The 15,825-nt window shown below is 37.8% G+C and overlaps 3 protein-coding genes across 3 annotated transcripts in view; 1 reads left to right on the top strand and 2 right to left on the bottom strand.

Moving 5' to 3' along the window:
• Positions 1-818: 818 nt before the first annotated feature.
• LOC137880771 (uncharacterized) lies at positions 819-6,648 on the bottom strand. Its single transcript, XM_068722298.1, has 5 exons — positions 6,457-6,648; positions 4,062-4,337; positions 2,682-2,956; positions 1,625-1,752; positions 819-1,299 (listed from the first exon to the last, which is right to left on the bottom strand). Exons 1-5 carry the CDS (start codon positions 6,557-6,559, stop codon positions 1,104-1,106), a joined length of 978 nt encoding a protein of 325 aa, XP_068578399.1. The 5' UTR covers positions 6,560-6,648; the 3' UTR covers positions 819-1,103.
• Positions 6,649-9,829: 3,181 nt separating this feature from the next.
• Positions 9,830-12,986, top strand: LOC137880701 (ADP-ribosylation factor 4-like). Its single transcript, XM_068722208.1, has 6 exons — positions 9,830-10,004; positions 11,084-11,164; positions 11,291-11,400; positions 11,520-11,591; positions 11,697-11,819; positions 12,295-12,986. The coding sequence occupies exons 1-6, from the start codon at positions 9,938-9,940 to the stop codon at positions 12,391-12,393; spliced, it is 552 nt and encodes a 183-aa protein (XP_068578309.1). The 5' UTR covers positions 9,830-9,937; the 3' UTR covers positions 12,394-12,986.
• A 2,086-nt stretch (positions 12,987-15,072) lies between these two features.
• The window catches only part of appl1 (adaptor protein, phosphotyrosine interaction, PH domain and leucine zipper containing 1), a 9,934-nt gene continuing 9,181 nt past the window's right edge, over positions 15,073-15,825 (bottom strand). Inside the window, exon 22 of the mRNA XM_068722217.1 lies at positions 15,073-15,825. This exon is cut by the window's right edge and continues 357 nt beyond it. The gene's annotated coding sequence lies outside the window, so the exon portion shown is untranslated.

The raw sequence follows: 15,825 nt of genomic DNA, 5'->3' as shown, positions 1-15,825 counted from the left end.
TTCTTTTTAACAGCAGTTTTCCCTTTACACAGTAGTTATAATACAGTTATAATGATTCTGATCATAGATATTTAGCCGGTGTTCACAACTTCATTTTCATGTGTAATAGATGTAATTTGAAATGTACACCGTGAAAACTGCAAACCTATCTACGTCATGTTTGTATGTTTGTTAAATTCTCAGTAGTGATAACTAAATGATGCTTATTATACATATTATAAACAAAACAACTTTAAAAAATCAAAATTCTCACGTGCTTATATGTTTATTTAAAAACAGACAGTATGTGACGTAACGAGACGTGTCACCCGTTTGGGGGGGGCAGGAAGAGACGCCACACAAACAGCTGTTCACCGCCCGCTGCCCGGTTCTTGTGTAATTGTCGGCGTTAATTAATTAATGCGATAATAACGCGTTAACTTGCCCAGCACTATTTTAAATACTTCTCCGTAACTTTCGCTACAGGCTAGCTGAGTGTCTTCTTCTGCTTCAGCGCTGTGTACTTGCTTCTAACTACAGACATGTGACCACCTCGTCAAAAGCTATTTTTAAAACTTATTATGAAAATTTTGAGTCAAGCGGTTTTAAAATGTAAACGTGTTTAAAATGCTTTTAGAGCAAAGTCTGGGTATTAGTTTTTTTAAGAAATATAATGTAGTAATTTAGTGTAAAAAAATAAAAAAATAAAAACTAATAACAGGTAAATCAAAATAAAATAATATTTTATTTTTACCCAAATGGTGAACTGTTCCTCGATGACACAGCGGGCTCTGACCTCCCAGCGGCTTCTTAAATAAAATGTTCAATCGGTAACGATATTGTGTCAGCCACCTCTTTATTGTTTTATTATAACGTGAAACATGAAGGAAGCAAATACAAGCGAAACGAGAACATCAAGTGAAGCGTGTCTATTCAATTTAAAGAATCATCATACAGGGTTCGTTACTGAGACGAGTTTGTCATAATAATGTCATCACGTACTTTAATACAAAATCAGTAATCAGTAGTAGTTTGAATTTCATTAATGATTAATCGTTGCTTGATTGATTATTGTGAATTCTTCATTAACAGAGGACACAGCTTTTCGTACACCGTGTGTTTCATTAAAGCTGCTCGTTCTTATTCCCCTCGAAGTTGTAAAACTTCCTGGTCTTCTTCCCTCCCTTTGGTCGACGCCCTTTCCTTCCCCTGCTGCTGATTGGCCGTCTCCCCTGCACCTCATAGGTGTCCTCCAATAGGGATTGTCCTCTGAGGGAGTAGCTGATGTAGGACCAGGAGAGGGCGGAGCCTCGGTATGGCCTAAAAACAACCAAACACGTGGTGGATTTATAACAAGTTCATAAAAAAACATGAATATAATAATAACGATAAAATAACAACAACTACGACATCGAAGTTCATGGTTTCAAATTCTTAGAAATAATAATAATATATGACAGGACATTTAATGATAACATAACATTGTGGTTTTCAGTGCTAGTCCTCTAGGTTCTCTGCAGATCACTTCACTTCCTGCCCTCCATCTGAATTCTGCGCGTCATAATAGTCATGTGATGAAAAACAAGCTATATAGAGAAAGCTCACATATTTCAAAACACACACACACACACACACACACACTTACGCGTAAGCGCCGCTGGTCATGTAGTTGAAGACTTCTCTGTAGCTGAGAGGATAATCCCAAATCTGGACGTCTGTCACCTGACCGTCAAAACCTGAAAATTGTATCACAGGCTCACGTGACCAGTCGAACTGAACACACACACACACACACACAAATAGAAGACATAATATTAGAGACAATCATGAAGATTAAAGATGACTGCGGACAAAATCCAACAAGAGTTTGTCCGATATTATTATTGTCATCGTTGTTTTTTATTGTTTTTGCTTCGACAAATCTAACACAACGGGACGTGTTGTCTGATAGGGTGGGACTCCAGGACATCATTACGATACTTACAACTAAGTAGTGTCGCGATAAAAATATATTGTGGTTTATTACGTTTAATGAGATACAGTTTTCACTCACTTTATTGCAGTATTTGTCGGTCCGGTAGATATGTTGCATCATGCACTTGACAAAACTAAATTGTTTTTATTACAGTCTATATTTTCCGATCCCTCTGACTTTACCCATGAACGCACCAACAAAAACAATTGCTCACCATCAAAGGGGACTGAAAAATAACTTGTTGATGTAAGAATTACTGAAACTTGCATTCTCTCTAGTGTCCACCAGGGGGCGACTCCTCTGGTTGTATAGAAGTCTAGTCTAAAATGACTCTACTTCTCTCTTGATTTATTATGGTCTCAATCTCTAGTTTCCAGTCTTCTTCAATACAGCATGATGTTCATTTAGTACATTATGCTCCATTTAGAGTCAAACAGACCATAAAGCAGGGGATGCTTTAGGGCGGGGCTACACTGTGATTGACAGGTTGCTCTACCACGGCATCACTCCTCTGCAGTCCATATATGGTCACTTCCTTTCACTAGTTGCAAAAAAACAAGATGGCGACCGCAGAAATGCCGAACTCGAGGCTTCAAAACTGCAGTTCACGAACCAATGGGTGACGTCACGACGACTACCTCCACTTCTTATTTACAGTCTACGGGCTGAAGCTACACACATGCAAAACAAGTCAACTTTGCTCCAGTATGTGCTGCTTTGTTCTCACCTGACGGGTCAGCAACTTCCTGGTGCTGATGTTTGCGCCACTAAACATCTGGGCCACATTCTTCATGGAGTCCACAGTGAAGCAGACTCTGTTCCAGATGTCCGGTCCAATGTTTGGCCAGAATAATATGTTAGGTTGAAAGGTCATCTGGTAGTAACCATAAAAGGTCAGCACATACGACCCAGCATAACCACCACTAAACTGCAGAGGGGCTCTGGATGGACCGAGTGTGAAGTAGACGTTTTCGGACAGGTAACGCAGACACACAGACACACCTGCAGGAGTCACATGGGCAGTGTTGATTGACAGTTTGTTGTTGTAGTGCATGAATTCAAAAAGAAACAGACGAAAGTAAATAGTGCAGTCAATAGAAATAGAACTAAGTTTTGCAGATATGTTCAATATGCAGAGAGCTTTTTTTTTGGATTAATATTTAAATATGAATGTTTTATTGTTATGTTGATACAAAATGTTTCCTTCAGTTAGCTTTGATTAGCTTCCTGCCGACATAAAGCAACCACAAAGAGACACGGATACACAAAAGGACTACAAAGAGACACAAAATGACCACAAAGAGACAAAAAAAACAATCACAAAGACCCATAAAACGACTACAACAAGGCACAAAACAACCACAAAGACACACAAAAGGACTACAAAAGAGACAAAACAACAACAAAGACACACGAAAGGACTACAAAAGAGACAAAACAACAACAAAGACACACAAAATGAATACAACAAGACACGAAACAACCACAAAGACATACGAAAAGACTACAAAAGAGACAAAACAACCACAAAGACACACAAAACAATGACAGAGACATGAAACATCAACTTAGATCTCTGGTGCTGATAACTTGGGGCTGTAGCAGATAACCTGTATCTTTAAATACTTATAACAATGCCTTGCTAATTGTGTAGTTTTGTCTTTTAACATATTTGCTTGACATCAAATTCATTTTGGTGGGAAAAAAAAATGGGAAACGAATAAAGTCATATTAGCCAGCTTATTATTTTACAGGTTTTTGGGTCTGAAGGACAGAATTAATGAATTTTCTGTGTAAAAAAAATAGCATTGAATCAGAATAAACTGACAGTATGACAAAAAAATTATAGTATAAGAAATACGATGATTTAGTTTTAAATTACTCTGTAAGTCTGTCTCCCCCCCTTGTGGTCTGAAATCACTTAATGCTGCTTCAATCTGCAAAACGTAATGAAAAACATCCTAAACAAACAAGCATGTAAACAGATTAATATAAAACCATCACTTCTTATCAGGACAACATGAAACATGTCCATTAAAGTAACATTTTGGTTTTCATAACCCGATACATGTTTGTGTTTAGTTACGTGGTTTGTGAATGTACTCACCTCTAGTCGTAGGTGCTGTGGTCCAGGGATAGGTGGTGGAACGGGTGGTGGAACGGGTGGTGGGACGGGTGGTGGGACGGGTGGTGGGACGGGTGGTGGTGGTCCAGTGACGAGTGGTGGTGGTCCACTGACGGGGGGTGGTGGTCCACTGACGGGTGGGACGGGTGGTGTAGTAGGAACGGGTTGAAGAGGAAGAGTAATAATAGGGTGGATAGAAGGATATCCCATTACTAGACAAAGTGAACATCTTCCCGTTTAAACTTAGTCCAGGTGTTCCTAGAGGAAGAAAGAGGAAAAGAAAGCACACAAATTATATTAAATCTCCTAATAAATAATAAATAATAGAAACCTTTACATAATAAAAAGACTATGTACAGTTTGGAATTAAAGCGAGCTGAATTCATCACATTTTAATAATTTCATAATTACACTCTACTTAGTTTTGTTTGATGAGTTTTACACATTGGGATTAGACATAGAAAAATGATGGCAAAAAAGTGATATTCAATAGTATTGAAGAGATTTAAAGTCTTGTGATACAAATAATTAATGTACGTATCGAATAGCAATGGGAATGTGTTGAATTGAGTTAATAAAATGTATTCAATTAAATGAATCCAAATCAATTTCACCCAGATATTCAGTAAATACAAATTACTTTTGATGAAAATATGAATCAGCTCTCCTTGTTTTTCTTTCCTTCTTATTGTTCAAAATGTAGTTAATTTATTAAAAACTTTTTCGTCATTTTTAGTGCTTGAAACTTAATCAATTATATTATGTGTCACTTTGTTGCCATCATTTTTTTAGGTAACCATCGGTCACTTTTTTTTAGGGTGTACCTATGAGAGAATAATGACCTGTCATTTGTAGATATCCCACAAAATATTTTTTTGGAGTTACCCACGTAATCATGAACCAGGAAGTATAAAGACGCCAAAAGTGGATGGTTCCAACAAACACCGCTCTTTAACCCAGGTGACGGCTGTTCATTCCCCGTGTAAAACGAAAAGTCAACAATGATTTATTCGTCACATAACTAACAAACAACGATGTTTGACAAAGGAACATGTCAGTTCCCAGGGATTCCGGTCCCGGGTGTGTCTCATGTCGCTGATTACCGTCCAACAGGTCTGACGAGGAAGCAACAACAGCAGAGCAACCCGAGCAGGGAGGCAACACACAGGCAACACACAGGCAACACACAGGCAACACACAGGCAACACACAGGCAACACACAGGGGTTAGGAGGAAACATTCATTGTTGATTTTGGTCTTTTTTTTGTTTTAATGGGAAAAATATATAAAATAATAATAAAAAAGCATACAATTTATTTCCAGGGTGAAAACACTATTAATTAAATTAATTTAATACATATGAATTAAATTATTTAAAGGTCCACTACGCAGGATCTGGTGAAATCTAGTGGTGAGGTTGCAGATTGCAACCAACTGAAACTACTGTATTGTGCCAAGTGTTTAGGGAGAAGAATCATGGTCGCACACACAAAAACACAAAAACACAAAAACACAAAAACACAAAAACACAAAAACACAAACACACAAACACACAAACAGCCCTATATGAAGTACTTGGTTTGTCCGTTCTGGGCTACTGTAGAAACAAACTGATCGTTCTAATCTCACGAAAACACAACAGCCTTTATTTGCAGGTGATTATACACTAAAGGAAACAAAGTTATCGATATCATAATCAATTGCTGCCAGTAGATCCCGCTAAATGCGCCACACTGTCCCTTTAAATGACATATGAGAAGGTGCTGAGAGCTCAGGGTAGAACTGGGTCACAGCTTCGGCCTCACCGAGACAAAACAGAGAAACAAGGAAGTTTGTGGTTTGATGCTGAACCTGGACCAGCGTTTGATTCCTGTGGTTTCTCTCCCAACACACACACACACACACACACACTGACATACGCACACACACATTTTTAAAATATCTCAAATAACTTAAATGCAAGTTATACAAACAAAACTAAATCAAACAGACGACACCTTTATTCAGAGAAACTCACTGTGCAACATGTCCAACAGTAAAAAAAAACGGAATTAATTCAACTGTGTGTGTGTGTGTGTGTGTGTGTTTTACCCATCTTGTGAGGACATACATATGTTAACACAGTCGCATTGTGGGGACTTACCTCCCTTATGGGGACAAAATGCAGATCCTTCTTACATAATGCATGACATTTTAGGGTGACGACTTGGCTTAAGGTGAGTGTAAGTGTCAGGATTAGCTTGGTTGTGGTTCTGGTAAGTCTCCAGGGAATAAATGTCAAACAATGTAATGTCCCCATGTGTGTGTGTGTGTGTGTGTGTGTGTGTGTGTGTGTGTGTGTGTGTGTGTGTGTGTGTGTGTGTGTGTGCGTTGGTACCTGTTGTTGGCCATGTCGTAGCTGTGACAGCCAAAGCTGACATCACCACCATCACAATGGGAAGGTGAAGCGAGCTGCTCTTCATCTTCATCTTCATCTTCATCCTGGTCCCGGTGTCTGCAGTGAAGCGTCTCTGTGTCTCTGTGTCCTCGCGGTGAGGACGCGCTTCTTATCTGTGTGTCGTCCCCTTTTGAACACTTTCATTTCCTGCTTCAGACGTCAGGAGCTAAGTTTCATTTCTGCAGACAGAAACGCCCCTTTGGTCCTCTGTCCTCTGTCCTCTGTCCTCCCTCCTCAGACATGCATTTGATAACTTTAGTTATTAAGCAAATTCAGATTATGAATACAAAATATGATCAACAAGTAAATTATGTATTAAGTTAATATATATATACAGTTATTAAAATGTCCTTTACCAGCTGCAACATTACAGAAATAAACAGTGCAGTCGAATGTATCAATAAATGTAATCCAATAATATATTATATTATTATAGTAATGCAATAATAATATAATACATTTATTTATTTATAAAAATGCATTTAAATGTATTATGTATTTATTGATAACATGTTATTATTATTATTATTATTATTATTATCATATTGTAATCTAATAATAAAACATATTGGATTATCAGATTATCCAATAATTAAATTATATAAACATACATTTTGTCTTAAATGGGCCAAAAAGTAGTTCTTTTACTTTTTGTACTTTAAGTATCTACACTGTAGTATTGCTACTTTCACTTAAGTAAAATATCTGAGTACTTCTCCCTCTACTGTATGTAGGAGAAGGGTGTATTGATTTTATTATTTATCAATCCCACCGGCTGTGTTTGACCTTTGACCCCCTCAGACCCTCCAGGTCATAGGTTCTGTGAAGCCGCTGGACTGCTTCAAAATAAAAGCGCCTCCGCTCAGTGCTTTTATTATGAAGAAGCCGCAGCATCATTTGTGTCGGTAGTTAACTTACAACAGTTAGTGGAATGTAACTAAGTACATTTACTCAAGTGATGTACTAAAGTATTTGAGTATTTTAATTGCATGCAACTACTTTATGCCACTACATCCCAGAGAGTATACTTTGTCCTCCACTACATTTGTCTGACTTCAGCTTTAACGAACAAAACGATCCTCCAGTGAACCAGAGACTGTTGCACAATCACTGTTGTTATGATCTACGTGGAGCAAACCAGCCCGTCCAGGATGACGGACCACGTGAGGATGTCTCACTCTGCTGTGATTTCCCTGAACCACAAACGCACCACAGTCTGTGTGGACAGGTTTCACGTCCTCTGTGAGAAACATAGGATGATAAAACTCACAGACACTTTGTTGTGGAGGTTTGAGTTAATGACATCCTGTTTTCGGCGCTGTGTGTGTGTGTGTGTGTGTGTGTGTGTGTGTATGTGTGTGTGTGTGTGTGTGTGTGTACTTCTCTTTTCACTGACAGAAACCACACACAATATACAAACCGCTGCAAACCAGACCAAAGGTTAACAGCGTATCAACAACTCGCTGTGTCAATAAGTCTCCCGGTTCCTTAAAAAGCCTCATGTCACAGGTTTGCATCGGCCGGGACAGAGTGTGTGATAATCTGATCAAACATGCAGCTTGTTGCTGTGACGCACAACGGATCAGCAGGACGACGTCGTGTGTCCGCGGCCTTCAAACAAAAGTTACAAATTAATAATAAATCTGGCACAGCGATGGCTAAGAGTCTGTATCCAGCTATGCATTAACCAGTTACTGTCGGCTTGTTTTACAGTTGTTTTTGTACTAATAAGAGATTTAAACTGTTGTTTACTGTTGATAACCTGATTTTGTGAGGTTGGACACAGCGAGGCTAGCTGTTCCCCTCTGTTTCCAGTCTTTGTGCTAAGCTAAGCTAACGGGCTGCTTCATCTTTAGAAAGCTTATCCCTTAAAAATGTCCAAACACTGTTTTTAAATAGTTTGATTCCTCTGCTTTTTACTTCACTAGAAGAGGTGCTTTGTTTATTTCATTATTTTATGGTCCTTTTGACTATTAACCTGGTCTTTATGTGTTTATTGTGTTGTTTTATGTGTTGTTTTTAAATGTGCTTTATGAATAAATCTGGATTGGAAATGTCAAACGTTTCATTTAAAATGTGATTATGTTTATGCACAAAAATTTGTTTTGGGGCAAAACATCTCCATGGTTGAAAAAAAACATTGTTGACCGTCGTCTGGAAACAGGAAACAAACGGACAGCGCACCTGGGTAATGACGTCACACCACTTCCTGTTTTGCTCCCAGAAGGAGAAGCTACGACTCTCACTTGATAACAATGAAATAAATGCTTTTTATCTATACAGCACATTTCATACGACAGGAGTAGATTCACTGAGCTTCAAAGGTAAAAGAAAAGAGACAAAAATATACATAAAAAAACATAAAACATATAAGATACAATCATAAACATTATTATTAATATAATACAATTTAAAGGGACTACTTATATTAATAATAATGGCTCTCAGGGGGGAACTTGTTGACAAAGACGGTCCCGCCCACTGAGACAGGTGAACACGGACACACGGACAGAAGACGGACTGAGTCACTTCTGCCAACAACAACAAGAGGACGAGACAGAGCAACACTTCCGGCCGCGCTGCAGGAACCACGGTCACGCTTTCAAAATAAAACTCAAACAATAGTTCAACACTGTTTCAGACCAAAACTAAATTCAGTATTTACTGACTCTGACATGAAGGCAGCAACTCTTCTTTGTTTATTTGTTTCTATAATTATCATTGATGCTATTATATTGCATATCTAATCTTATCAACATATTACTTTATTTAATTTGTTAGTTTTTGTCCAATTTGGGGATAATATGTTTCCTTATTCATATAGCAGTCACAATAACTTATATTGCAAACAAAAGAATTGTAGTAGAAAAAAAGGGAAAAGTAAAAGTATTATACTATGTAGTACAGTGATGCACTTAGAAAGAAAACACTCATGTATAGATTAATTTTTTTTAAAGTGCTCAGTATCTTCTTAAAACAGCTGGTCACTGTGGTTTTTAATGAACGTCAATCAAACAGGAGGAAATGGTGCATTTGTTGGGGACTATTTTCAGCTGCGGATGAATCCACATTTGCATGTGGGATTGAGTCAAAAATAAACTACAGTGTGTGTGTGTGTGTGTGTGTGTGTGTGTGTGTGTGAATAATGAAGGGACATGTCACCCAGTCACGTCAGAGGAGATTCAACAAGCATTTATTTTGAAGGCGCGCGGAAGTAGGGGTTTCCCGATGTGTTGTCATAACAGCTGTGTTGCAGCCGCTGCCAGCGTGTACCGAGCTGACAGCAGCCGGGATGACACCGTGGATAACACACACACACACACACACACACACACACACACACACACCGCTGCTCTATAAAACCAGACACACACACACTCTCACTGACACAAACACCGACAGAGACACAACGAGCGGGACAATGGGCGTCATCATCTCACACATCTTCTCCAGGTTCATCTCCAAGACACCGGTCAGGATTTTAATGGGTGAGATTATTATTTTATTATATTATTATTATTATTATTATTAATCTTCTTATCGATGTTCTTCTCATTAGTATTGTTTTTTATTGTTATTATTAATTGTTATTATTTTATCTTCTTCTTACTATTGATCTTCTTCTTATTATTATTATTATTATTATTATTATTATTATCATTATTATTATTATAGTGGAGGTAGTTGTACTTTTTTCTTGCCCTTACAACAAAATTAAAAAATACATATGTTCTTATAATATTACAAAAACAGTTGATAAAACACCCTGATGTCAAAGGTGTCCTTATTCATTTATTTTAAAATGTTCAATTAGTTTTGTATAATTTTTATTATTGGTCATATTATTCTTAATTTTCATCTTATTTTAATGTAATTGTTTCTTGTGTGCGTTGTTTTATTTGACTTTCTTCCCTTATTATTTTTAATAGGTTTGTGCCTGACGTGATATGTACAATTATTTAACAGCTTTAGTTACTTCTTACTTTACTTTATTTGTTTATTTTACACACCAGACATATGATGAGTTTATAGAATATGGTGTTTTGTTAATGATTAGTCGATTAATCAATTAGTCGATTGACAGAAAACTATTCATCCACATAAATCACCTGTTTTCATGCAAACACTTTTCATTTCATTACATTTTCTTGAACATTTAAAACTACAAACGTTTTCATCGCAGCACTTCTACTAGTAACAGAGTATTTTCAGAGTGTGGTATTAGTACTTTTACTGAAGTAAAGGATGTGAATACTTCCATTATAATTGGCATTAAACTTAACATATTAAGACGTTCATGTACGACTGATATGATGAGTTTACAAAACACAACAAATAAGTAATACAATAAAATAAAATAAATATGATTATGTTATATCTAAATTGAATCAGTTCCACCAAATAATACTGTTCTAAATGGATCTTTGTACACTTAACACATTTAAAGACGTCAATTTGGGCTCTGAAAAAGTTTGCTGAGCATTTTTCAGTATTTTCTGACATTTTGTTGTTTGTGTGTGTGTGTGTGTGTGTGTGTGTGTGTGTGTGTGTGTGTGTGTTGCTGCAGTGGGTCTGGATGCAGCAGGTAAAACCACTCTGCTGTACAGACTGAAGCTGGCTGAGGTCGTCACCACCATCCCAACCATCGGTCCGTGTTTAAATTAAAGCACACGCTAATATAACACAAAACAAAACCATTAAATAAAGTGTGTGTGTGTGTGTGTGTGTGTGTGTGTGTGTGTGTGTGTGTGTGTGTGTGTGTGTGTGTGTGCAGGTTTTAATGTGGAGACAGTGGAATACAAGAACATCAGTTTCACAGTTTGGGATGTTGGTGGTCAGACAATCATCAGACCTCTGTGGAGACATTACTTCACCAACACACAGGTACTACTACTACTACTACTACTACTACTACTACTACTACTACTACTACTAGGACAGACTCACTAAAAGTCTGTTAATGAAGCGGTTGGATTGATTCTGTCCGTCTGGTTCTTCTTCAGGGTCTGATATTTGTGGTGGACAGCAACGACCCCGAGAGGATGAAAGAAGCTGCTGACGAGCTTCACAGGATGGTGATTAGTTCACAGCTGTCTGGTTAAAGCAGCAGCAGCAGCACAAGATGCCACTGATTGGTTAATGTCTGAACATATTTATATAGTTTTTTTTTTATGTCGCAGTTGGAGGAGGACGAGCTGAGGGGCGTGGCCTTACTGGTGTTAGCCAACAAACAGGATTTGCCCAGAGCCATGTCCGTCAGTGACATCACAGAGGCTCTGAGCCTATCAGGAGTCTCACAGCCGGTAGGTGTCCGGGGCGTGTATACGTACCCAATCCCACAATGCAATGCAGGCGGCAAACTCCGGTTCTGCCGAGTGAAGCGGATGTGGAAGAGTCTTTAAAGCTGCATTCTCTCTAGTGTCCACCAGGGGGCGACTCCTCTGGTTGTATAGAAGTCTAGTCTAAAATGACTCTACTTCTCTCTTGATTTATTCCCTCAGTAAACATTGTAAACATGAGTTTATGGTCTCAATCTCTAGTTTACAGTCTTCTTCAATACAGCATGATGTTCATTTAGTACATTATGCTCCATTTAGAGTCAAACAGACCATAAAGCACGGGATGCTTAAACATTGGGTCCCCAGAAAAAGGTTTTGGAAACACTAAACTAAGTCTAAACTGTGTTTTTAGACTGACCTAAAGAGACAGTGAGTTATGATTCAGTCATTGATTGTAACCTATACTCTCTTGTCTTTGTCCCTCTGTGTGTCCTTGCAGTGGTTCGTCCAGGCCTCCTGTGCCGTCAGCGGGTCGGGTCTGGTCGAGGGTCTGGACTGGCTCTCGGACCACATCCTGAAACGGAGGACCCCGATGTGAACGAGCTCCGGCGTTCTGCTTGGTTCTGTTTCCCGCCGAGTCAGACGGTCTGGCGTGAACCGGGTCCGAGCCGGTGAATCCAGGAGGACCATGAAGGATCCCTCTGAATTAATATTTATATATTTGTGCCTTTTAAAAAGTGTTCATGTCCTGATCACTTTATGTTTTAACGTCACACGACTGGAGTTATTATGTCTTTTTATTGTTTTATATATTTATGGTGAAACCAGACGGTTGACAGAACAAACATCCCGACAACGTGTTGATTATATAGATTCTATAGAAATAGAGATTCATAAACAGCACTGCTGCAGTCAAAGCCTTAAAAGTGACCAAACCTCTGTTTCTCTTTTGTGGATCAGAAGTCTGTTGTTTAAGGTGGATGATTTCCATGTAAGACTATTTAAACTGCACTGATTCTGTTCATATTTTCATTATTTTTATAATTATTTTTCCACAGATGTTGATATTTTACACTTATATTTAAATCGACTATATATTTTCAGCAGTTATTTCTGTAAAACCGTTTATTTGTTGCTGATATTGTACTTGTTGCTCTCTGGATAATCAGTTCAGGTATTCCTGTAACATTTTTGGACTTTTCTATTTCATAGATAATCTGGAATAAAAAGTCTTTCTGAAAATCTATATATTTATTCCTTTTTTGGGGGGTTATGTTGCTCATATATATTCTAAAATGAAGCTGCTGTGGTCGCCAGTTTGTGTTTTTATTTTAATTTAAATTCAGACCGATCTGAACCAATCCTTCATAACTATAACATCAGAACTAATTACGGTCATTTAAATGGAGAAACCTCCAGAAGGACAACCACCGATCACCGATCAGGCTTTACGTCTGCAGCGCCTCCTCAGTGAAACACACCTTTCAGTTTGTAGAGAAGCACCTGGAGACTGAGAGAGAACCAGGATCTCTACGGAGCCTCGATCCTCAACACGCAGCCAAGACGACGCGCCATCGTCCTCCAGGGGGACCAGCAAGAACCGGGACCCGAGACTCATCCAACATCTCTGGAGAGACGTGAAGGAGGAGTCCACGTGGTCCAACCTGACGGAGCTCGAGGAACACCTGCAAGCAGGTTATCTGTGGACACACGGCAGCTGCACTTCAGGGTTAGGGAAGGAAACGAGGAGGTGAGAAGTCATCTTTATCCTCAAATCCAGATGTTCACAGCTTCGTGCAGAAGAACACTCGATGTGGATCAGTAGTCCGGACAAGATGTTCACCACCAACGGGTTCGCTTGATCTAAAGACAGACCGACTCAGGCGGGTGGAGTTAGTGCTTTTTATTTATCACTGAAAAGCATTTTTTTTTTTTTTTTTTATTATTATCATTTATGACACTGAAACAATTATCACTGAAACATATTTACAGTTCGACATCATCGCTCCCGTTTATTCCTGCGTCAGTAAAGTGCAGCTTCTTCAACACGAGGTCGTCACCCGGTTACAGCGAGAACCCTTCCTCCCAAAACCCTCATCATCCTCATCCTCATCATCATCAGTAACCGTTGATTTTAGGCTTTTCAGAAACATCCTCTTCATCTTCATCTTCCACCACAGGAGGCAGTGACCTGACTGCTGACAAAAGATCCCAAACAAACAGTACTCTTCTCTTCTTCTTCTTCTTCTTCTTCTTGTAAAAGCACAAATAAATATTGAGAAAGACGCCGACTCAGCTGATTATTTGGTGTTAGAAAGGTTAATTTTCTTCAGCGTTCTGCGAGTGAATAAAATGAACCAGCGAATCAGAGAACGGTTTGAGCCACAAACTGTCTTTTTCTTTTCTCAGAGTTTAAAATAAGGCCAAAGTGAGATCATCGGATCTGATTTGTGCTTCTGTTGTTCATCTCAACGGACCAGGATATAAGACATGATTATTATTATTATTATTATTATTATTATTATTAATGAGCAATACTTTCATGCAGCTATTCATTTTGCAGGAGGCAGAAGTTGCAGATATGTGAAAAAAAAAATTAATAAATCTTGATATGAGAAAAAAATCAATATCAGATTCTTTTTTTTCGATTCTGTAGTTTCACAACTTCCAGGTTTCCTGTGGCGGCCATGATGGCTCCGTCCTGACAACACACACACACACACACACACACACACACACACACACACACACACACACACACACAACAAATTTCCGACATTTCCCCAACAAACACAGAGAAAGGTAAATTGTGAGACAAAGTTATTATTTATATTCGTTAATCAATAGTAAATCTTTGCGTATTATTTGAGATAGTTTGGAAACTTTTAGTTTGACATGGAAACGCTCTGTGGACCGGAACATTTTCCATGTTTTATTTTGTTTTACTTGGAATATATTTAATATTCACCAAGCAAAACGGCCAAATTAAAAATATATATATATATATATATATAAATATATATATAAATATATATAAATATATATATATATATATATACATATATATATTTATATATATATATATATGTATGTATATATATAAATATATATATACACATATATATATATATATATATATATATATAAATATATATATACATAAATATATATATATATAAATATATATATACATATATATATATATATAAATATATATATATAAATATATATATATATAAATATATATACATATATATATATATATATGTATGTGTATAGCACAGTGTGTTGGATTCCTGCTGGTTGGTTCTTTCACACTTGTTGTAACATTTAATATGAGGCAACGAAAAAAAACGAGATATCATTTCGTTTGAAGTCCGTTTCGCCAACAAAGTCGATCAAAATATTGATTTTTCAACCGAATTTATGCAAATCCACCAGATCCTGATATGTGTAATTCAGCCGCTGCCTTCAGTTCTTCTTCATAAACTATTGATGAAATATGAAAAGACTCAGACTGTTGATCCCTGAAGGATGGAGATTTCACGCTTCGTCGCTCTGATGTCATCATGATGATAATTATCATAATTAACTTACTCAAAACTATCCACAAATTCTCTCCCGTCAGAACGATGGATCGTTTAAAACAGCTGCAGATCAATCTTCTGATCGACGTCTCGATCAGCGAGTTTACAGAAAGATGACTTTTAAAAGAATCGCTTTTTTTTTCAGGAAGAACAGGAAGTACTTTTCAAAATAAGACTCCCCTCTTGTCTTTTTGTCCCGTGACCTCGGGGAAAGCTTCACCTGTTAACCGTCTGACGTCTGTCTCCGTCTGTCTCCGTCTGTCTCCGTCTGTCTCCGTCTGTCTCCTGATCACTGATCCGCTCACGTCGCTCTTTTAAAACAAACAGGAACTTGCAGGTTAAATCTATACTTGGCTTCTTTTCTGGAGAGCCGGTATAAAAAGCAGTGTTTGTTGTTTTTTTACACACAGAATAAAAAAAAAAAAAGTCTGACGAGACGTTCC

The sequence above is a fragment of the Cebidichthys violaceus genome, unplaced genomic scaffold, assembly GCF_023349555.1.
Source record: "Cebidichthys violaceus isolate CVI_PGR_0920_01 unplaced genomic scaffold, fCebVio1.0.p SCAF_29, whole genome shotgun sequence".
In the NCBI taxonomy this organism is placed as follows: Eukaryota; Metazoa; Chordata; class Actinopteri; order Perciformes; family Stichaeidae; genus Cebidichthys; species Cebidichthys violaceus.
The sequence above is the reverse complement of the archived record's forward strand: the minus strand, read 5'-3'. Positions and strand labels throughout refer to the sequence as shown.

Excerpts from the sequence above, each read along its gene's own strand:
- LOC137880771 (XM_068722298.1), bottom strand. The coding sequence starts at position 6,559 with ATGAAGATGAAGATGAAGATGAAGAGCAGCTCGCTTCACCTTCCCATT. Across the intron at positions 4,338-6,456 it reads TACGACATGGCCAACAACAG|GAACACCTGGACTAAGTTTA; the intron begins GTACCAACGCAC and ends TTCTTCCTCTAG. Across the intron at positions 1,300-1,624 it reads ATGACCAGCGGCGCTTACGC|GCCATACCGAGGCTCCGCCC; the intron begins GTAAGTGTGTGT and ends GGTTGTTTTTAG.
- LOC137880701 (XM_068722208.1), top strand. The coding sequence starts at position 9,938 with ATGGGCGTCATCATCTCACACATCTTCTCCAGGTTCATCTCCAAGACA. Across the intron at positions 10,005-11,083 it reads ACCGGTCAGGATTTTAATGG|TGGGTCTGGATGCAGCAGGT; the intron begins GTGAGATTATTA and ends GTGTTGCTGCAG. Across the intron at positions 11,401-11,519 it reads ATTACTTCACCAACACACAG|GGTCTGATATTTGTGGTGGA; the intron begins GTACTACTACTA and ends GTTCTTCTTCAG.